The 20,233-nt window shown below is 64.5% G+C and overlaps 5 protein-coding genes and 1 long non-coding RNA gene across 7 annotated transcripts; 3 read left to right on the forward strand and 3 right to left on the reverse strand.

Annotated features, from left to right (window-relative positions):
- The first annotated feature begins 935 nt into the window (after window positions 1-935).
- Window positions 936-4,366, forward strand: FAM110D (family with sequence similarity 110 member D). Of its 2 annotated transcripts, none has more exons than XM_064471446.1 (2): window positions 936-1,371; window positions 2,733-4,366. In XM_064471446.1, the coding sequence occupies exon 2, from the start codon at window positions 2,852-2,854 to the stop codon at window positions 3,884-3,886; it is 1,035 nt and encodes a 344-aa protein (XP_064327516.1). In that variant the 5' UTR covers window positions 936-1,371; window positions 2,733-2,851; the 3' UTR covers window positions 3,887-4,366. The 2 variants fall into 2 exon arrangements, with proteins under 2 accessions (XP_064327516.1, XP_064327515.1); XM_064471445.1 differs by lacking the exon at window positions 936-1,371 and adding an exon at window positions 1,466-1,633.
- Window positions 4,367-4,611: 245 nt separating this feature from the next.
- Window positions 4,612-5,660, reverse strand: C22H1orf232 (chromosome 22 C1orf232 homolog). The gene is made up of 4 exons (XM_064471449.1): window positions 5,574-5,660; window positions 5,379-5,465; window positions 5,193-5,290; window positions 4,612-4,934 (listed from the first exon to the last, which is right to left on the reverse strand). Exons 1-4 carry the CDS (start codon window positions 5,658-5,660, stop codon window positions 4,676-4,678), a joined length of 531 nt encoding a protein of 176 aa, XP_064327519.1. The 3' UTR covers window positions 4,612-4,675.
- A 531-nt stretch (window positions 5,661-6,191) lies between these two features.
- ZNF593 (zinc finger protein 593) lies at window positions 6,192-7,526 on the forward strand. The gene is made up of 3 exons (XM_064471273.1): window positions 6,192-6,440; window positions 6,829-6,891; window positions 7,056-7,526. The coding sequence occupies exons 1-3, from the start codon at window positions 6,244-6,246 to the stop codon at window positions 7,195-7,197; spliced, it is 402 nt and encodes a 133-aa protein (XP_064327343.1). The 5' UTR covers window positions 6,192-6,243; the 3' UTR covers window positions 7,198-7,526.
- Window positions 7,527-8,445: 919 nt separating this feature from the next.
- On the reverse strand, window positions 8,446-12,535 carry LOC135316753 (uncharacterized). The gene is made up of 3 exons (XR_010376006.1): window positions 12,485-12,535; window positions 9,509-9,542; window positions 8,446-9,176 (listed from the first exon to the last, which is right to left on the reverse strand). It is a non-coding gene; the product is annotated as an uncharacterized LOC135316753 (long non-coding RNA).
- CNKSR1 (connector enhancer of kinase suppressor of Ras 1) lies at window positions 10,386-17,760 on the forward strand. The gene is made up of 21 exons (XM_064471232.1): window positions 10,386-10,491; window positions 10,896-11,053; window positions 11,408-11,598; window positions 11,678-11,762; window positions 11,985-12,026; window positions 12,114-12,413; window positions 12,507-12,566; window positions 13,001-13,069; window positions 13,562-13,681; window positions 13,845-13,930; window positions 14,448-14,572; window positions 14,658-14,836; window positions 15,102-15,132; window positions 15,251-15,423; window positions 15,505-15,578; window positions 15,992-16,063; window positions 16,160-16,233; window positions 16,468-16,532; window positions 16,609-16,723; window positions 16,934-17,115; window positions 17,199-17,760. The coding sequence occupies exons 1-21, from the start codon at window positions 10,440-10,442 to the stop codon at window positions 17,397-17,399; spliced, it is 2,454 nt and encodes an 817-aa protein (XP_064327302.1). The 5' UTR covers window positions 10,386-10,439; the 3' UTR covers window positions 17,400-17,760.
- A 685-nt stretch (window positions 17,761-18,445) lies between these two features.
- LOC135316821 (claudin-23-like) lies at window positions 18,446-19,045 on the reverse strand. Its single transcript, XM_064471609.1, has one exon. The coding sequence runs from the start codon at window positions 19,043-19,045 to the stop codon at window positions 18,446-18,448; it is 600 nt and encodes a 199-aa protein (XP_064327679.1).
- Window positions 19,046-20,233: the final 1,188 nt, after the last annotated feature.

Here is a 20,233-nt window from a genome sequence, read left to right on the forward strand (position 1 = left end):
GTTACTCACTTGTGGCTTTACTGGAACAGTCGCTGTCGTTCCAGCTTGGAAAATAAAAACTGTCCAAATAAACAGTGATTCATATTGTCTGGAGTTAAAAATAAGGTCCTGTTGGCTGGGAATGCAGGTGCTCTCTTCCTGGGGGCAGAGCCCAGAGCTGCCACGAATTTCTCTGTCACTTGCCCCCATCCTTTTCCTCATCCTCCTCTGGAGACAGTTGGGTTTGTTCTGGTGTGGTCGCATCCTGCATGCAAAGCCCCTGTGCTGCCGGGAGCACAGCTGCCTGCATTGCTCCTCTCCAGGTTTACTAGAATAGAATAGGTGGTTTGTCCCTTCATTGCTTTCACTGGGAATTTTTTTCCGGTGCTGGCAGAGCTTGGACAAGTCCTGGCTGCTCTTGTCCTGCTCAGCCTCCAGTTTAGCCTCCGTTTTCGTCAGCCATGGGGTACTGGCTCCAGCCCCTTCCTGGCACCGGTGCTGTCGCGCAGGGAGGTGCTGGATGCTGACCTGGCCCTGGTTCCCGGCACTGGCTCCCCAGCAGCAGCACTGCAGGAAGGAACTGGGGTGGGGACCAGCAGTACTCAGGGGCAGGTCCCCTCTTGTCTGGGGATGGAGTGCCCTGGCCTGCAGGTCTGGGGCTGGATGTCATGGCTTTGTGCCTGCTGGAGCCTCCTGGTCCCCTGAGTCCCTGTAAGCAGCTGGGGCTGGGCTGTACCCCAGCTCTCTATCCAGAGGAGATAGGGAGGCATGGAGGGAGCTTGTGGGTCCCTAGGAAGCACTGGGGGCTTTTCCAGCCCTGCTCCAAAGGGCTGGGAGCTGAATTTAGAGTGCAGCCTGTCCTTCCCCCCTGGCCACTGCGGTGCCACCTTTGCAGCCCCTGGGCAGGTGCTGGGGGTGGAGGGGGGGCCAGGGGCTGCCCCCACGGGAGGGCTCAGCCCTTGGGAAGGGGAGAGGGCAGTGGTAAAAATAACCCCTGGGCTGTTTCCAGCCTGTTGTGGCTTCCTGCAATTTACAGCCCTTCCTGGGGGGGAAGAGGAGGCAGGAACAGGCCTGGCTTGGGGCTGGCTTTGACCCTTTCACCACCAGTAGAGAAGGTGCCAGAAGGACCCTTCCTCCTTCCTTCTCCCTCGCTGACTGGGGCAGGATCTGGGGAAGGGGATTGTGGTGGGCTCCTGAGCTGCCCCCAGCATCTTGGGGTGGATGTAGAAGGAGAAGCTACTGGAGTAGACATGGTTTCCCTGTCCCATTCCTGATGTCCTGTGTGCTGGGAGGACAGAGAGACTCAGTCCTGCCTGGGAGAAGGCAGGGATCTCTGCTGTAGACCCTGAAATCCTGGCCAGGCTCCCATGAGGAGGAGGAGAGCTGGTGAAGGTGAGCTGGAGGGTTAATGCCGGCTGGGCAGGGGCAGGGCTCCAGGCTGCAAAAGCTGCTGCTGGGGCAGGGGAATCATGCTGGCAGGGTGGGCACTGGGCGGGGTCTTGCTGACGGAGCTGGGCTGGCATGGGTTAATGGGGTGGCTCTTCCTCTTCCTCACCCTCTATATGAGGCTCCTGCTGGCTCTGAGCTCAGTTTACTGCCGGTGGCCAGAAGGGCAGGAGCTGAGTGAGACTGGAGCATCCCTGCGTGCACTCAGGTGAGCAAGAGCATCCTCCGCCCGCCGAGCCCAGTGGCTGGGCATGGATCCTGTCAGCAGGGCTGGGCTGGGAGCGTGTGGGTGCGCTGGAGTGGGCAGCGGTCACATTCTGGGCAAGCTGGCTCTGCCGGGGCAAAGCCGGTGGGTGATGTGACCACATGCTGGGGCCACCTCCCCTTGAACCACTGCCATGCTCTGCCCCGCACTGGGGGAGGCTGGGGAGCACAGGACCAGACAAACCGTGTGCCTCAGTTTCCCCACCTGTACACCAGGGGTGGATGCAGCGTGGGAGCCCGTGGGCTCTGTGTGTGGAGGTGCGTGGGCAGAGGGCTTCTGGGCTGTTTGCTCTCTAGTGAGCCCTGCTCTGCCTGGCCCCACGTCCCTGCTGTCACGTGGCGAGGCTGTGGAGCTGGGTCAGCTGATGATGATGGGGTGGCTCTTCACGGCTGTTCAGGCCTTTTCTGCTCAGTGAAACCATCTGCTTTGAGCATTTACAGGCCCCGGGTCTGGCTCCAGTCCCCCTTCCCCTGGCACCCACCGCCAGCACTGGATTTACGGCCCCAATCCTGTGCGGCTGCTCAGGTACAGCTGGGCAAGAGCCATTGCACCCCAGAGCTAATAAAAGCCCCTTTGCTCCATGCTCCTTGTGCATTGAGTAGGAGAGGTACCTTCCTTCGCAGGCAACCGAGCTCAGCCTGGCTGTGGGGAGCACAGCATGGAGACCCCAAAACATCCCCCAGCCCTTACCCCAGTGTCGTGATGCACAGGCCTGGCCGGGGCAGCTCGCCAGCTCTCCTGTGCATGGGCTTTGTTCTGCTGTCCCTGCGCTCAGAAAGATAAGGCGGCCAGCTCCGGTATTTTTTCCTGTTGGAAGCTGCTGCTGGGATGCGGGTGAAGCCGGCGGATGCTCGGCGCTTCTCTCTTCCTGCCCTCAGATTGTTCCTGCCTGGGCTGGCAGAGCTCCCTGCCTGCTTGGTGGAGGGCAGCGCTGCCCTGCCGTGCGTAGGATCAAGGGGACCCCGGCTCCACTTCGCCCCGCATCCTCTCCTGCCACTGCTGCATCCTCGGTTCTAATCCTCGTTCTCCTTTCTCCTCCCAGGGACAAATTCAGGAGCCAAGTGAAGCTTTGGGAGCCTCCCCAGCCACAGCACCGGACCCCCCCACAGCCACCTGGGGAGGGATAGAGCAACCAGGGGTGCTATTTCAGGGTTGGGGGCAATGGTGCCCCTGGGCAGCCCCCCTCTCGCCGTCTGTGCCTCCAGCAACCTGCGCCTTGTGACCCCTGGCCGTGGCTCCCCCTTGGCCTGGCTGAACCGGGGCCCCGAGTGCCCACGGGAGTCCGGGGGCAGTGGGGGCCGGGTGCCCAGCGCCGTGGAGCGGCTGGAGGCTGACAAAGCCAAATACGTCAAATCCCAGCAAGTCATCAACAGCCGGCAGGAGCCGGCGCTGCGGGGCTGCTCACCACGGCTCTCCCCCCGCGGCTGGCGCCTCCTCGCTCGTCAGCAGTGTAGCGAGTTGTGTCAGGGCTCAGAGCTGGGCCGGGAGGGCCCCCGGAAGCTTCCATGTCCCCAGTCCCCCGTGTCACGCCGGGCTGGTGGCAGGCGCCTGCTGAGACCCGACTCTCTCATCATCTACCGGCAGAAACGAGACTGCCCTGGAGGGGACAAGGAGAACGCCAAGGGCTCTGGGCTGGTGCGACGCCTCTTCCAGGGACCCCTCAGAGACAAGCCCCCCAGTTCCCCCCCAGCCAGGGGGCTGAATGAGGAGCTGCCAGCCCCGCAGAGCCCTGAGACCCCCATGCTGTGGGTGCCCGCGGAGAAGGAGGAGGTGAGGACACCGGGTGCTGGCAGCGGCAGTGGCAGTGGTGGCATCTTCCCTCTGCCCAGCAGCCCGGCGCAGTCCCCCCGGCCCCCCGGCAAGCAGGCGCTGGCTCTGCGCGTCTCCCTGCCGCTCTCGGAGCAGGAGCGGTTCTTCAACTACTGCGGGCTGGACCGGGCGCTGGTGGAGCTGCTAGGGCAGGAGCGGTTTGGGCCAGCGGGCTGGGACAATGCCTCGGCTCGGCTCCCCGGATCCTGCGAATCTGAGCCCGGGCAGGCGTCAGGGTGCAGCGAGGTGGATGCGGGGCCAGGTGAGGAAGAGCCGGACACCCGGCTGGGCTCTGCCGTCTCGGTGGTGGAGCGCAATGCCCGCGTCATCAAGTGGCTCTATGGCTGCCAGAGAGCCTGGGCGGCCGCCAAGGAATCCACTGTCTGAGCAGAAGCAGCCCGGCTGGGGACAGGGACGCCCGTGTGGGTCCTGCTTTCTTGATGTGGTCCCTCACCCTCGCTAGATGTGGCCAATGGACTGGTGGCATCCTTGATCCCAGCACCATGGGGCTGCTGTTGGCTGGGAGGGCCAACAGGTCTACCCTGGACCCAGGGCTGAGGGCAGTGGGGGCACCTGGGGGGCAGGTGAGGAAGGGGCTTCTGTGGGTGACTCCCTGGCCCCAGGGTCCAGCAGGCTGCTGCCCCGCACTGCTGCCCCTCTTCTCCACCCTGTCTCCAGCCCAGGGTGTTGGGACAGGGCTGCAGCCCCTTTGGCAACCCATGTCCTGCATCCGCTGCAGGCTGGAGGGGTGGGCAGCACCCAAGCCCCACCACCACGGGCAGCGCCCGCTTGCAGCTCCCTCCTCCCTGAAAATGGGGCTGCTGGGGTCAGAGCAGTGCTCAATAAACCTGTTAGGTTTCTTTTCTAGCCTGGTGGTGTGTGTGGTTTATGCAGGCAGAGTCCAGGACGGTGGGGCATGCTTTGGGGCTGGGGGTGGCAGCTCCCCATCTCCACTGTGGGGTCTGTGCTGCTCCAGGGACAACGGGGCTGCTGGGGTTGGGGGTGAGGGCAAAGAAAGCACCAGGCAGGGCTCAGGGAAAAGGGGCACCTCGGGGTCTTTAGTGCAGACAAGTCACCAAAACCCACTGCAGAGCACCCAGTGCGGGCAGGGGGCTGCCTGCCAGCGGGGTGGGGGGCTACCCACGCTGCTGGAGAGTCCGGCTGGTACCTCCTCCTCTAGTTGCCCTTGGGGGCGTTTTTATTTCGGATTTCGGCCAGTTTGCCAGCCAGAAAGCCCCAGCGGAAGGCCCCTTCCTCCGGCTCCCGCAGGTCACTACCATCATCATCCGGCGGCTCCCGGGGGCTCTCACCCGGCTCTGGGGGGGACACCCCCTTGTCCAGCCCTGACGCCTGCTGCCACTTGGTAGCAAAGAGATCCCAAAAGCCGGATGCCTTCTCGGAGGAGGGTGGCTCAGGTGGCGAGGCGGCCAGCGGGCTGGGGAGAGAGCGGGGACAGGGACATCGGTGTGGGGATGCTTCTTGCTGGCTCCCACAGCGGCCAGGACTGGGACCCTCAAGCCCACCCCATGTCTCCCCTCCATACCAGCTCTCCTCCTGCTGCTCCCCAGCCCAGCTCCATGGGTTAGGCAGGGGAGGGGGATGCAGGTGATGGGGTGGGGGGATGTGGGGCCTCAGCAGCTCCCAGGGGCCGGTTCCAAGCTCTGGGGTCCCCCCCCACCAAGCTGCAACTTACTGGTCTGCGCAGGGGTCCGGGCTGAGCAGCTGGTGCTCGTCCTCGCGGGTAAAGAGGGATGAAAGCGTCCGCCAGCCCCGGGCACCCACCCCCTGCACCTGCGGGGGAGGCAGCACAGGTCTCACTGGGGCCCTCCAGGTCCCAGCAGCCCCCCTTGGCCCCCTGCTTCCCCAGCCCCCTCCTCACCTTCCTTGCCAGCTGGGACACGGGGCTGGGTCCTTCCTCCATCAGTGTGGGTGGCTCATCCGTCTCCATCAGCTCAGGGGTGTCTCCCTACAATGAAGCCCCCACGTGAGGACAGGGGTGCAGGCAGGGGGAGGGCAGGGAGGTTGGCCACCCCGCTCTGGGGGTACCCAGGCATACCAGCACCCCCCATCCTACCTCCTCTTGCAGTGTCCCATCTGCCTGTGTCCCCCCCAGGGTCTGCAGAACTTTGGCCTTGTAGAGCCGCCAGAAGCCCTGGGTCATGGTGAGGGGCTCAGTGGGGCCAGGAGCCGGTGGGTGCCACAAGGAGCGGGAGGGGTGCGGGGCCAGGCCCCGCTGCGCCGCCCCGGTGATCTGGTGGCTTCATTAAAGTTTCAGGGGCCACTTCCAATGCACAAAGGGGAACCTGAGCCCTGTGTGAGCGGGGGCAGCGTGAGGGCGGCTGCTCCGGCCTCCCCCAAACCTCCCTCCCACCGGTTCAGCCCCCCAGGGCCCCTCGGTCACAGGGGGGCCCCCAGGGCTGGGGTCACCCCAAGCCCACAGCGCAGAGCAGGTGCTGGGGCTCGGTGCTCCCCCCGCCGTGAGTCCCCATCTATAATTGATCACCCGGGGCGGGGGGGGAAGGAAACGTGATCGGTGCCGGGGCCCGTTGCGCTGAGCCCTCCCAAGCTCATCGCAGCAGTGACCGGGGCAGCACGGCCCTAGGGCAGGGGGCTGAGCTGGGGCGTGGCCGGACGCTACACGGGCGTGGTCTCCCACCTCGTGGGCGGAGTACCCGGGCGAGGGGCGGGGCCTGCCGCCGCCTGCGCATGCGCACCGCCGAGCGGCGTGCCGGCGTGGTGCCGCCATGTCGCCGCGCAATGGCCGCCGCACCGGCGCCCACCGGGCGCACTCGCTGGCCCGGCAGTGGAAGACGAAGCGGCGCCGCCGCGATCTGGATGAGATCCACGGGGACCTGAAGCCCGAGAACGCCGCTCGGCTGCTGCGGCAGGAGCCCGACCCCGACTTGCCGGGCTGCGCCCAGTTCTACTGCCTGCACTGCGCGTGCGTGGGGTGGGGGGTCCCGGGGGGTCCTGGTCGCGGGGGGGCTGGGGAGGGATGGCTCTGACCCTTGGGGGGGCTTGTCCTGGTGCCGGGTGTTGCCTGACCCCTGCGGGGGAGAGGGGTTGTCCTGGTCCCGGGAGGGTCCATGGCTCTCGGGGGAGAGGCTCGTCCCATCGAGGGGGCTTCTAACCTTTGAGGGGGGGTGTCTTGTCCTCGTCTCAGGAGGGACCCTGGCCTTTGGGGGAGCTTGTACTGGGCTCGGAGGGGTACCCTGCCCTTGGGAGACTGGCCCCAGGGGTGTGGAGAGACTCTGGCCGCTCGGTAGGGCACTCCCCAGCCCTGCTCCCATCTCGGGGTTCCCTGACCCCCAGTCTCTGATCCCCCGCAGGCGCTACTTTGTGGATCTGACCAGCATGAAGGAGCACTTCAGGTCCAAGGTGCACAAGAAGAGGTAAGGGGGGCCTTGAGCTGCCCCATGCCCTGCCCCAGAGCAGCCTGCAGCCCCCTGCCCTGATTTCTTCGGGGTGAGGCGGGTGGCAGTGTCAGTTCAGGGCCAGTCTTGTCTTGAGGACTTGGGGTGGAAGGCGTCAGCCCTCCTCTCTGACTTCCCTGCAGGCTGAAGCAGCTGCGAGAGGCACCGTACACGCAGGAGGAGGCAGAGCGCGCCGCCGGGATGGGCTCCTACATCCCCCCGAAGAAGGTGGAAGTGCAGACGCAGCCACTCGAGGAAGTCGTTGAGATGGAGGCGTCCAGCTGAGCGTGGACTGAGGGGCCGGGCGGCTCCGTAAGGGCGTCTTTGTTCTCAGCTTTGTGAGAAAAACATGCCCCAGCGCAGCCGGCCAGCAGGCAAACGCACCGCTCCTGCCAGCAGCCCTCCTCGCCGGAGCACTAATGAGGAGAAGGAGCCAGCGAGACCCTGGGTGCCCTCACTGCGTGTCCCCCTTCTCGAGGAAGGGGCAAGCCGCTTGTTCCCTAAGCGCTGGCGTGACTGTACACTCGTCTCTGCTTTTAGAGTGGTTTTAGGCCTCTCTGCTTCGGTCAGAGGTTGACCCCGGTGACTCATCCATTAAAATATGTCAACCAACAGGCCAGCAGTGTTGAGAACTCTCTGTGAGTGGGACCCAGACCCCGGCTGGAGGGCGGCAGCTGCCCCTTGGGATGGAAGGCAACCTCTTGGTGTTGTGCTCTTCCTGATCATGCAAAGGGAAATATTGCCAGTGTCTGCGCCAGCCTGGAGGAACAGCCTTGTTCCGGTGCTCCTGCCCTGGCAGGGTGCTAAAGCTCCCCCTGCTTTGCCCTCCTGGCAGGGGGTTCCCAGCCTAATGCTAGCAGATGCAAGGCTGCTTTTTGGGGGCAAATACGTGATCGAATGAACTCTTTGTTAAACACTTGGGTCTGTAGCGAGCAGCTCGTTGTGCTGGCCCTTCCCATTTGGGCTTTGATGGGGGAGTGCTGATGTCCCCTGGCAGGGACACTTAGGCTCCTGTCCCCTAAAACCCAATGCCTACAAGTGACCTAATCTTGGAGGGCTGGGGCTGCATGTACCGTGATCCAGCCTCCCCTCCTTGTGTCCACCAGCCTGATGCTGCTGTGATGGGGCTGGTGACCCTGAGTCCACCTGCCCGGCTCTCAGAGGACTCTGTGTGACAATGTCACCACCCACAGCTGCAAATTCCTGCAGAGTGGGTCTTGCAGATGCAGCCTTGGCAGCAAAACCTTCAGGCTGGGTGTTCATCCCTCCTGCCAGACTGGGGACAGGGTGCTGGGCTGGAACAGCAGAAAGGCAGCACGACAATGCAGCTGTGCTTAGCAGTAAAGGGTTTATTTCCATGCAGCCTGCCCGGGTTTGTGTCCCCCCCGCCAGCCCCGGGGAGACAGGCGACTAAATCTAGCTGTTAGCATCTCGCTAGGGGCAGCTCCATGCTGCAGCTCTGCGCAGGTTTGGTGGCTGTGAGGGGGCCTGGAAGGTTGCAGACCCCATCCCAGTGGGATGCATCTGCCCAGGGACATATCGCTGACCCCGTGGCTCCATTTCCTGCCCCCCTGCCCGCTGCTGAAGAGGCTGGTCTGGTCCCAGCCCTCCCCGCTCGGTGCTGACCTCCTTTCCACCAGACGGGCTGGCTACGGCTGTAGCACGGTCCCCACAGGGACGGGGGGGCTGTGAGGCTGCCAGCGGGGTGCAAGGGACCCCCTGGGCTCCCCTGCTTGCAGGGGGAGATGGAGATGGCTGCAGCATGTGGCTCCACCGTCCTTCTGTCTGTCCTTTCAGCTTCTGGTCTTGTGGCTGGATCCTGGTGTGTCGCAGCGGCTCGGTCAGGGGTTCAGCCAGCAGCTCTGGAGCTGGGAGGTGGCTTCTCTGTTCTCCATCCTGGTCGTTGAATCGGCTCCCGAATGCAGGGACAGACAGGGGGACAGAGGTGCGTGTACCCTGGCCTCAGGGCACTGCACCGCCCAGGCATGGAGGGAAGGGCTGGATGTGGCGCAGATCAGTTGGAAAGTTGCCGCAGCTGGCAGCTCTGCTAAGGGGGGGTCAGCGGGCAGAGGGGGACCCCGGCACCCCCCTGGGGACAAGCCCTGCCAGCCCCCTCCTCATGGCTCTGGGGGGGCCTTGGCGGGGCCGGCCATCCTCCGGGTGCTGTAGAAGGAGAGGCAGAGCCCGGCAGCCGCCAGCAGCAGGGCCAGGGGGGTCAGCAGCCGCCCCCCCGGCTCAGCCTCCCGCCCTGCTGCCAGCTGCATCTGTAGGGGGAGAGAGGAGAGGAGAGGGGAGCGCTGCGAGACCCCGAGCCCCAAAACCTCACAGGGACAAGGGGTCTGGGGCTGTGCCCTGAACGTCCCCATCCCACCCAGCTGGGATGTAGGGGTGATGGGGCAGCTTTGTGGCCCCCCCAGCACATCCAGGGGTGCTTTTGGGGTGCAGCACTTGTGGGTCTCCACCAGCAGCACCCTCACTGCTGACCTGAAGCCAGGATACGGCCAGGCATGGCTCCCACGGCCGGCAGGCCTGGCGGGCAGTGAGGGCAGGGTTCTGGGGGTCTCCATGGGCTCCCCCCACCCTACTCACCCCTTACCTGGAGCAGACGAAAGTACCCCGGGGTTAAGCGTCTGGGGCGGATGATCATGGCGCAGCGGGGAGCAGCAGGATAATGCCTTCAGGTCAGCACCAGCAGCAGGGTTGGGCCCCCTCCAACCCCAGGACCCCCACCCCGACCACCACGAGGGTGTCTGTCGCCCGCCTGCCAGCCCCGCAGCCCCCTCGGAAAAGGCAGCCCGCACCCGGCGAGCGCCGAGCAGCTGTCAGCCGCGATCAGCGCCCGCTGCTCCCCCAAGCGCACACGCCAGGGCGGGGGGAGACGGGCGCTGAGGCGCTGGCGGGGAGGGCCAGCACCACCCCAGGGCAGATTTGGGCGGGTGGGAGAGCTGGGCTCGGCTAGGGCACAGCCCACGTACGGGCCTGCGGAGGGGCTGCCCCCTGCCTCAGTTTCCCCACCTGCAAAGGAGGGGGTGGGAATCGTGCCTGGGGGGGGGGGTGACCCCCTCCAAACTCCGAGGTGGTGGGGAGGGGGCTAAGCAGGGGCTCCCCTCAGGCTCTCCCAGGGGTCTGTGGGGCCAAACAGCCTGCCCACAGGGCACATGGCTCCTGGGGGACACCCACTAGTGTCATGAGTTCTGTTGGGACGCAGCCCTTACCGCATGCAGTGGTTGGGGGAGGGGGACACACACTCCATCTCACAGCTGAGGGGAAACTGAAGCTGGGGGGGACTCCCGGGGCGGGTGCCATTTCCCCAGGGGTTTTGGCAGCCATGTGTCACCGTCCTGCCCGTGACTCACTGGGGTGTGTTGTGGGGCCTCGCCCTGCAGGGTCGTACTGGGCCATACTGGGCGGGCGGCCTCGGGTGCGGCGGGAGGCCGTGGTGAGCGGCACGCGGGTGCGCCAATAGGGCCGCCCGTCCCTGGCGCAGGTGAGCAGCCGCTCCCGCCGCCGGTTCCGGCCTGGCCGCCATGGAGCCCGTGGGCACCTGGGGCCCCGTGCAGGTGGCCGCCTGGCTCCGAGGTGAGGTCCCCCTCTGCCCTGGATGCCCCCCAACTGGCGGGGGGGGGGGGGGGAACCCGCTGCTGGCCTTGGGGTGGGGGTCTGGGGCGAGTGGTCACTGGCTTGGGGATGTGGGTGGCCTGATATGGCTGGGGGGGAGGGGGTGGCAGCCCTTTCATATCCCTCACACCTTGTCCCGGGGGGTGTTGGTCCCTGGATCCAGCTGGTGGTCGGGTGGGGTGCGGGGTGTGGCCACCCCCACCATCTGGGCTGAGACCAGGCAAACTCATTGCCTGGAGAAGCCCTCGCGGCAGCCAGGTGTCACCCCTGGGGTCACCCGGCCAGGGGCCAGCAGGGACACCAGTGTGGGGGTGCTGGACCCCCCCGCCAGTGTCTGGCTGGCACTAGGGCAGAGCTGTGGGCAGGGCTGGACGCGGCAGTGCAGGGGTACCCCTTCGAGGCCTGGGGGCTGGCAGGGCCCGACCTGCTGCGGCTGTCAGCGGGGACCCTGGAGGAGCTGGGCGTGTGGCGCCTGGGGCACCAGGAGCTACTGTTGGAGGCCGTGGAGCAGCTCCGCGCCCTGGTGAGTGCTGGCACCCATGGGTGCTGCCGGAGTCCTGTGGCAGAAGGGGGGACGTGGGGGGGCACCTTGGGCCAGGTGGAGGGGGACAATGGGTAAACCCTTGCCTGGGGTGGGGGCACACAGGGGCACCGTAGGCTGGGTGGAGGGGGGTGACATGGCCACACCCTGTGCTGGGTGGATGTGGGGGACATGGGGGCACCTTGGGCTGGGTGGAGAGGGGACACAGGAGTACCCTGGGCTGGGTGGAGGGGGGATTCAGGAGCACCCTGGGATGGGTGAAGATGGGGATATGTGGACATGCTGGAGACCCCCACTGCCCATCCACCCCCCCCAGCATCTGTGTCTCCCCCCCAGGACATGGGGCTGACGAGCACCAGCCTACGGACGCTGACGGAGAGGCTGCGGGAGCTGGCACAGGGCACCCAGAGCCTGGTGCTGGAGGGGCTGGCGGTGGAAACTGCCCCCTGGCCGCCCCCCCTCGCCCTCCTGGCCTGTGTCATCGACCTGGTTGGGGCTGCCAAGACACTCTTCTCTTGGCTCAACAGGTCTGGGGTGGGTGAGGGCATCTGTGGGTGCTGGGTGCCCCCCGTGCCTGGGGCTGAGCTCTCTGCTCCCCCACTCCAGGTACCTCTTCTCCACCCTCAATGACTTTTCGGCCAGCCGGGACATCGTCCTGCTCTGCACCCAGCTGGCAGAGACACTACAGGCGGTGGGTGCCCAGGGCCCGAGGCCATGGTGACGGGCACGGTGTCAGGGGGGAGCCAGCCATCTGCTCTCCTGTCCCTCAAAGCTCTGCCTGCTGGAGGCAGGGGGGCAGAGCTGGGGTGAAGGGGGATGTGGTATGGGGGAGCTCCCTGTGGGGCCACCGCAGCTGGGATGGAGGGGGGCTGAGCTGTTCCATCCCACCCAGCTCTGCATCTTGTGCCCCCAGGGCTGTCCCGTGGCTGAGAGGAGCAGCCGGATCCTGCGGATTGTAAGTGCTGTGTGAGGAGGGGGTGGCAGGCACGGGGGGCTCAGTGCTGCCTGGGCCCCCCCCTCACCCCCCCACTGTCACCCACAGTGCCAGCACATCGTGGGCATCTGCGATAGCATCGTGGGCTGCAGCCCCCCGGCGCTGCTGGACTGCAGGGCAGTGCTGCAGCGTGTGGGGCTGGCGCTTCCCCCCAGCCCGCAGGGCAGCCCCCCAGTGTCCCCTGACACCCTGATGCTGCCCCCCGGCCTGTGGGGTAGCCCCCCAGCATCTCCTGACACCCCAATGCTACCCCCCAGCCTGTGGGGAAGCCTTCCGATGCCCCCTGACACCCCGACACAGCCCTCTGAACCCTTGGGAAGACCCCCAACGCTTCTCACTGCCCCACTGGTGAGTCCCCACCACCCTGGTGCCCCCCACTGCCCCAGGACCCCCTGGCAGCCCCTGCACCCTGCTAGCACCTCTCTCCTGTCCCCCCTCCAGGGCCTCGAGATCACCTCCACCAGCTCCTGCCTGCACTTCGTGTCTGCGACCACCTCAGAGGTCAGTGAGGGGCTGCCCCTCCCAGTCTGTCACCCCCCCCACGCCACCCTGTCCCTCAGCCACCCCCTTTTAGTGCCTGCTGTGGGGAATACCACCCACTCCAGCCGCAGTCCAGCCGGCCGGATCCTGTGAGCCCCTGGGGGCACTAATCCACCCCCACCACCCCCCACCCAGAGCTTGGGGTGGCTGCCTGCAGCTGAGACCATGCAACTCGTCTCATGAGTGAGCACAGCCAGGGCCATGCCAGGAGCCCCCCCTCCGCACCCTGATCCCACCAGCCACTCTGGCTGGTGCTGTGCAAGGTCAGGCTGCCAGTTAATGGTTAACCCCCTGGTTCTCCCCATCTGGGAGAGCTCCTGAGTACAGATTAGCTGGTGGGGGGGCAGTGAGTTCCTGGGGCCTGGCACCCTGCTCCCACCCTGCCTCTGTCCCAGGCCCTGGCTGCCCACGGGGGCCGCGTCCTACCCGGAGACGAGATCGTGCAGGTCAATGAGCAGGTCGTGGTGAGTAGGGGAGGACAGGGGCTCAAGGGTGGTACTGGTTTCGGCAGTGAAGTAATGGGCAGGGAGCTGTAGGGCTCAGAGGATTTGGAGGAACATGGGGGCTGCAGGCTGGAGGATATAGGGGGATATGGGACCTGAATCCTGGATGATGTGGGGGGACATGGGAGCAGTGAGCTGCAGAATGCAGGAGCAATGGCTGGGAAAGGTCTGGGGGACACAGGAGCCACTGCATGGGCGTCAGGGGGTGTGGGAGCTGCTGCAGAAGAGGATGTGGGAGCTGTGGCTGGGGAAATGTGCAGGACGCAGGAGCCATGGCCAGGGAGATCTGTGTGATCTGAGACCAGGGAGGATGTGGGGGATGCCGGAGCTGCAGCCAGGGAGGGTTTTCAGGGTTCAGGAGCCTTGGGGCTGGGAGGCTGCATGGGGCCAGGGCCGGGCGGCTGTGGGGCAGCGTGAGGCCGGGGCCACGGCTCACGAATGGGGTGCGTGCAGGTGGGTTGGACACACGTCAACCTGGTGAAGAAGCTGCTGGAGAAGGCAAGTGGGGTGACATTGGTGCTGAAGAAGATCCCCCTTGACCAGCCTGGCTTGCCCCCATCTCCCAGGCAGCAGGTGTGTGATCCCAGTGCTCCCAGTACAGCCCAGCACCCCACTGGGCTGTGCTGGGAACCAGGCAGGGATGCTTGGAGCCAGGCATTGCCCATCATGTTGGTGGTCCCTAAAGCTCTGGGGGACCATGGTGGGATGTGGGCTGACCCTGATGCTCCATCCACAGCTCCCAGGAGCATTTTTGGATGCTGTTGATCCCCCCGGCACCAGAAGCAGCGAGTGCCCAGGCAGCCCTGTGTCCCTGACCTCCAGGTGAGCCCCAACCTCTGACACCCCAACACCCCCAGCCCAGCCAGCACGGAGGCATTTGGGTGCACCTGAGGCTCTTTCCCAGCTTTTTTCTGGGGGGAGAGGTGCTGGCAGCCTGGCAGCTGCCGGCGAGTGGCCCAGGAAGATGCTAGTAGTCTTAAGGAACAAAAAAAAAAGTGGTTGTGTTTGTAATTCATTCACTTGGTAACGTTTTAATGGGGTTGAAACTATATTTAGACATGACCCTTCTCCTCTCCCAGAATGGAAAGGCGTGCGCCGAGCCGGCAGCAGTGCGGGTGAGCCGGGCAGGAGCTGCCGGGCTGGGCTTGGACCCTGCGGGCAGCACAGAGGCCCGTGGAGCTGGTGCCGAGCCACCGCCACCACGTTGCCTCCAGCCCCACTCCTCGGGCAGGGAGAACCGTGGGTGCCCCACACAAGTGCGGGGCCGGCCAGAGCCTGATAGCGGGACCCCCGTGGCAGTTGAGGGGGGTTGTGGCTCAGGGATCCCTTTTTCCCCCAGCGCTGCTGCCGACTTGGACTCAGGGACAGACTCGGTGCCAGAACCCGTCACCGACGAAGAGGACGAGCAGGACTTGAGGCTGCCCGGGGTGGCTGTGGGGGAGCTGCCGGGGCTGCCTGGCCACGGTAGGAGGGGAGCAGAGGGGGTGTCTGGGGACAGAGCGGTTTCTCCCCCAGGACAGGAGGCTGCAGCCCCGCTCGCTGTTTGCAGGTGCTGCAGAGGAGGAGAAGGCGGCGTGGGAGGGTGGCACCCCAGTGGTCACCCTGCCGGGCACCCCGTGCTCCCCAGGCACCCTCACTGCTGCCGGACCCTCTGCCGCGGAGCTCAGCCCCACAGCAGCGCCCGCCGCAGGGACGGGGGGCACAGAGCCCGGCCAGCCCCCCAGGGAGGTGAGAGGTGGTGGGAGAGGAGCACTGAGCCTCGGGGGGAGGTTCCTGGGGGGACATCAGTGGGGGACATGCAGGACTTCATGTCCTGCCTGAGCTGGAAGGCAAAACACCCATCCCTGGGGTGGGTTCCCCTCTGAGCTTGCTGCTGTGGGGTGAGCGAGTTGGGGGTCCTTAAGGGGCTGTGGGTGCTGCTTGGGGGGGGCTCAGTGGTGCCTTCAAACCCCCTGCATGATCCCTAACCACTCGTCTCTGTCTCACCATCCAGGGCAGCCCCCAGACAGGACGCAGACAAAAAGGTGAGCGGGACCTTGCCAGGGCTGGGGCAAGCGGGGCTGGGGGCTCTCCTGGGCTCTCCCCACTGCCCCCTCTTCTCTGCTCTTGATCCCCACCCCACCCCAATGCTGCGGCCAGCAGGAGTGGCGACCAGGCTGAGCCGCCGGCGGGTCTCGTGCCGGGACCTGGGCCGGGTGGACTGCGATGGCTGGCTCCTGAAGAAGAAGGACCATGTGGGCTTCATGGCCCAGAAGTGGAAGCGGTGCTGGTTTGTGCTGAAGGGCCACACGCTCTACTGGTACCACCACCCCAACGTGAGTGGGGATGCTGGGTGTCCTTGATCCCCACCTGAGGCAGCTGAGGCGGGCGGTGAACACGCTGTTTCTCCCTCGCAGGATGAGAAGGCTGCGGGTCTCATCAACATGGCCACCTATGACCTGGAGAGCACGAGGGAGCAAAAGAAGAAATAGTGAGTGGGGTCTGTCTCACCATGGACCTCGCAGCTGGTGGTGGAGAGGAGGGTGCTGTCCCAAGGGCCCGTGCCGATAAGCCCTGCTGGGTACCACCTGCACATCCCTATGGTGATGGTGGGGTCCCCACAGGGCTGGTGGGATCCCTATGGAACTGGTGGGGTCCCTGCAGTGCTGGCAGGACCTCCCCTCATGCTATCCGGGACCCCACGCTTTGAGCAAGATGTGCATTGCACTGCTGGTGTTATCTGGGCTGGGGTTGAGGACTGGAGCATCTCCAACAGCAGGGAAAAGCCCAAACCCCTGGGCTGGGTCAGGATGGAGGGGCTGTGGCGTGGGGGAGGCTGGATGGGGATGCGGGGCTGGCTCCAGTGCTGGGTAGCCCCAGCAGCAAAGGCTTGCTCTCCTCCAGTGTGTTCCAGCTCTCCCATCAGAGGTACAAGCCCTTCATCTTCGCTGCAGAAACACTGGCTGATTTGAGCATGTGAGTAACGTGCCAGCCGGTGACAGCCCGTGCCGGCCCCACCACTCTGGGCTGGCCATGACGCTCTGTCTGTCCATCCATCCTGTCTTTCCGCAGGTGGGTCAGTCACCTGCTAACAGCCAAAAGGAAGTACGCGCTGTCCCACCAGTCAGTCCCAGACAGGGAGGAAGGTAACGGGCCCTTCCCAGGGTGGGAGACAGGGTCAGTTCCCCCACAGGAGATGGGCACCTTGTGGGGAGCCGCAGGCCAGGGGTCCTGATAGGATGGTCCTGCATGGGACCACTGGGAGCTTTGCCCATGATTTGAGGGTAATGTGAGAAATGCTCCCTGAGAGGAGGGCTGGGGGGGCAGCCTGGGGCTTCCCGCTCCCTCTGCTCCCACTGTCCTCCCACCGTGGCCTCCAGATTGCTACAGTGAGACAGAAGCCGAGGACCCTGATGACGAGTCCTCCAGGCACGGATGCGACTCGGTGAGTGGCCCCAGGGGATGTCCCGGGGAGGGGACAGAGGATCCTTGTCTCACTTCCTGCCCTGTCTCTCCTCCAGCCAAATAAGAGGCTGCAAAATGCCCCCGAGAAATCCCAGCTCTTCCCAGCCAGCGACGAGCCCAGCAGTGCAGCCAGCAGCCCCCAGGGCAGCCCCCGGCCCTGCTCGCCCATGGGTAAGTACCGGGGGTGTGACATCTGTCACCTTGTCACTTCACGTCCATCCTTTAATCAAAGTTAGGGCCACCCTTTTGTGTGTGTGTGAGGGGGATAACTGAAGTTGGGATGTATTTGAGCACCAGCCGTGTAGTGTCTTGGGATACTCTTGGGGCAGCCTGGAGGATTTGGGGCTGGCTTCATCCTCCGGTGCCCCCTCTCCTCACCAGACCCCACCAGGGAGGATCTTGAGTGCCTGATGCAGTGCCTGAAGCAGGGAGGGGTGTCCCTCATCGGGCAGCAGCGGTTCCTGACGCAGGAGCAGTGCCGCAAGTCCTTCATCCGGCGCAACAAGAACCCCCACATCAACGAGAAGGTGCACACAGTGCGGGCCCTGCAGAGCACGCTCAAGGTGGGATCCCACAGCTGCCAGATCCCCCCAGAGCCCCTTGCCCATGGGTGGCTGCCCCAGTAACATGCCCCTCTTCTTGGCAGGCAAAGCTGGTGGAGCTGCAGGCCCTGGAGCAGCTGCTCAGTGATGCTGCACTCACCTCAGAGAAGTTTACGCGCTGGAAGGAAGAGCACCAGGAGCTATACCAGGAGCTACAGGAGTGGCGGGCACAGCAGCAGGACCAGGACAGCAACAGAGGGCTTGGGGCTGAGCATGCCCCCGCCGAAGAGGCAGCCGAACCCTGACACCCCACCAGGACCTCTCTGGCACGAATTGTTGCAGATAAAAATCACGGTGCTGCGGGAGCAAAGCAGGCGCTCAGCCTGTGCTGGTGTGGGTGTGCTGTGGGATTGAGGACAGTTTTGAAGACTCAGCCCCCAGCGTGGACTTGCCATGGGAGATTTGGCTTCTGCTACAACCCCCCTCCCTGGGGCAGGATATTACAGGGACGGTCTTGCTTTTTTCAAGGACGTTTTGCCTCAGCTGCATGTTGGCAACAGGGGTCTTTTCTTGGAGGTATGTCCCCCTGCCGTGCATACCGGTGTTGTGCTGCCAGCCATCCTGGCCAGGGTCTCTTCTGCTGTAAATAAAACCATGTTGACGTGGGTTGATTGTGCCGGGACTTTTATTGGCGCTGAAATATCCCTACAGTGACAGCCAGCCCCCACCTGTGCCACGTGCCACTATCCTCGGGGGGTTGTTGCATCCCTCTGTGCCCTGCTCTCCTCTCCCCGTGGGCTGCACCAACCCAGCTTGGGGGTGATGGCACCCACCCATGGGGTGGGGCGTCAGGGACAGGCTCCGATGGTACTGTGAGGCCAGAGAGGGTGATGAAGCAGGGAAGGTGTCCCAGGGAGGGCTGGGGTGCTCTGGGGGCTTTGTGCAGCTCACGAGGGGTAAGGGGGGAGCATGAAGGAGATGTGGCCAGCCTGGAAATGGCAGACAGGTCCTGCCCTTCCATGTGCCACCCAGCCCCTTACAGATGTGCTACAGCTGGGTACAGGGGTGCTCTTTATTTGGATGCAGCTGCAGAGGCTAAAACTTGCATAAGGATTAAAGCACAATCAGGTAACAGGCAAGAAAGCATCGACACCAGCTTACTCTCCAGTGAAAAATTACCAGTGAAGAGGTAAAGATGGGGAATGGACCCACCTCTTCCACCCAGTGATGGTCCAAGGGAAATCCAGGGGTGCAGGATGGCTGCAGCAGGAGGCTGAGGAGCTGCTGTCACACCACAGCGAGCGGCATTGCCCTGTGATGCAAGTGGCAGGAACCAGTCTGTCCCAGTGCCTCAATAATCCACCTCATAAGGGGCAGCGGCTGGACCCCTGATGAACCCCCTCTTACTGCAGAAGCTGGTGGCCAGGCAGATGCCAGCCAGCACCTCTGCCCCTCCACCGCTCCAGCCCAGGTAGAGACACGTCCCCATGTGGAAGCGATCTGCCGGGGGCATCTGCGGGCTGGCCAGGTCCTGCAGCACCCGATGAGCCATGTAGGAAGCAGCACCCAGGTACAGGGCGCCCGCCAGCATCAGCAGGAGCCCAGCAGTGGCCACCAGCTTGGGTCGTGGCTGGGGGGCCCACCACCGTGCCCCCAGCATGGCCAGGGCATACGCCAGGGTCCCCAGCAGCAGAGAGCCCACGGTGGCCGCTCTCAGCACCCGCATGGGCCAGAAATGGGCTGTGTCCTCTGGGAGGGCACGACAGGCTGGGCCCGGCTGGGCGAGTGCCTCCACGCAGGTCTCCCAGAGGCCGTCGCTGAAGGAGAGGTCGCGAGGGTAGCCGTGTCGCTCCGGCAGCTCCCGCCACCGAGGGGTGGCCGTGGCTGCCAACAGCAGCACCCAGCCCATGGGAGCCAGCACCAGACCCCACACCAGGGAGAGGGTCCCCATCGCTGGCGAGGCCTCGCTTGCTGGCCGTGCCGCTGTTCCAGCTGGGGCTGTCCCTGCCCATGGAGCTGGGGAGGGAAGGTGACCCCGCACCACACGTGAGGAGCCCCGACGTGGCCGGGCATAACGAAGGGCCCATGGCCACGGTCTCTCTGCTGCCGGCACACAGGGCAGCGCTGACTTTTCCAGCCGAGCGTGCAGAAGGGCATGAAGGGGCTGAGCTGGGGGCAGTGGCGGGGCCTCATCCCTCCACCTTGGGGGGGGTCTGGGGGGACCCTGAGGGAGTTATCCCAAAAAGCAGATTCATTCACCTGGTGTGCAAAATGCCAGACTACAGACAGAGCAGGGGCATTTTATTAATGTCATTTTTGCACAAAGATGGGTGCTAGGTGGTAACTCCACAAAGCCAGTAGTCCGCACAGAGACATTACAAGGTATTTATACAGTTCAATGTATCAGTTACAGCTAATATTCACACCCCTCAGCTAATAATTGGTTAATTTCTTTCTCATTTCAACTTAAAGGTACAGGTCCCTTTAAATTTACCACGCATGCTCAGAGATCGAGGGGCTTATTTGAGCGGGGGGACTCCTGGCCTATAGCCCTGATTTTTAGTATTATAATGAGGATAGTTCAGCTAAAGAACACTTAGTTTTAGTTCTTATCAACATACCAATTATTTGTTCTGACCATATGCTTTATCACCCTGTCCTCAGTGTCTTCCGAGGCGGGATATTCCCCTCTATCAGTCTCTCAGCTCTTCTTCAAGGATGCAGTCATAAAACAAACGCTTCCCTATCTCTCAGCTCTCTTCTCTGGCCGCGGTGAGGGCCGGCCCTGCTCCCCTGTACGGGGCGGGGCGGGGCGGGGCTGGGCTGGGCTGGGCTGGGCTGGGCTGGGCTGGGCTGGGCTGGGCTGGGCTGGGCTGGGCTGGGCTGGGCTGGGCTGGGCTGGGCTGGGCTGGGCTGGGCTGGGCTGGGCTGGGCTGGGCTCCCCTCACGGCCGGACCCCGCCGCGGTCAGCACTGCGCAGGCGCAGAGAAAGAGCCGGTGCCCTCTTTCAGGCCCCTCCCAACGGGCAGCGAGCGAGGACAATCTTCCTCCGCCAGAAGCCGTCGCCTCCTCCGCGAAGCAGCTGGGCGGGGAGGAATCAGCGTTCGGGCGAACCAATGAGCGAGTGGAAGGGGCGGGG

Source organism: Phalacrocorax carbo, chromosome 22, assembly GCF_963921805.1.
Source record: "Phalacrocorax carbo chromosome 22, bPhaCar2.1, whole genome shotgun sequence".
Taxonomy (NCBI): domain Eukaryota; kingdom Metazoa; phylum Chordata; class Aves; order Suliformes; family Phalacrocoracidae; genus Phalacrocorax; species Phalacrocorax carbo.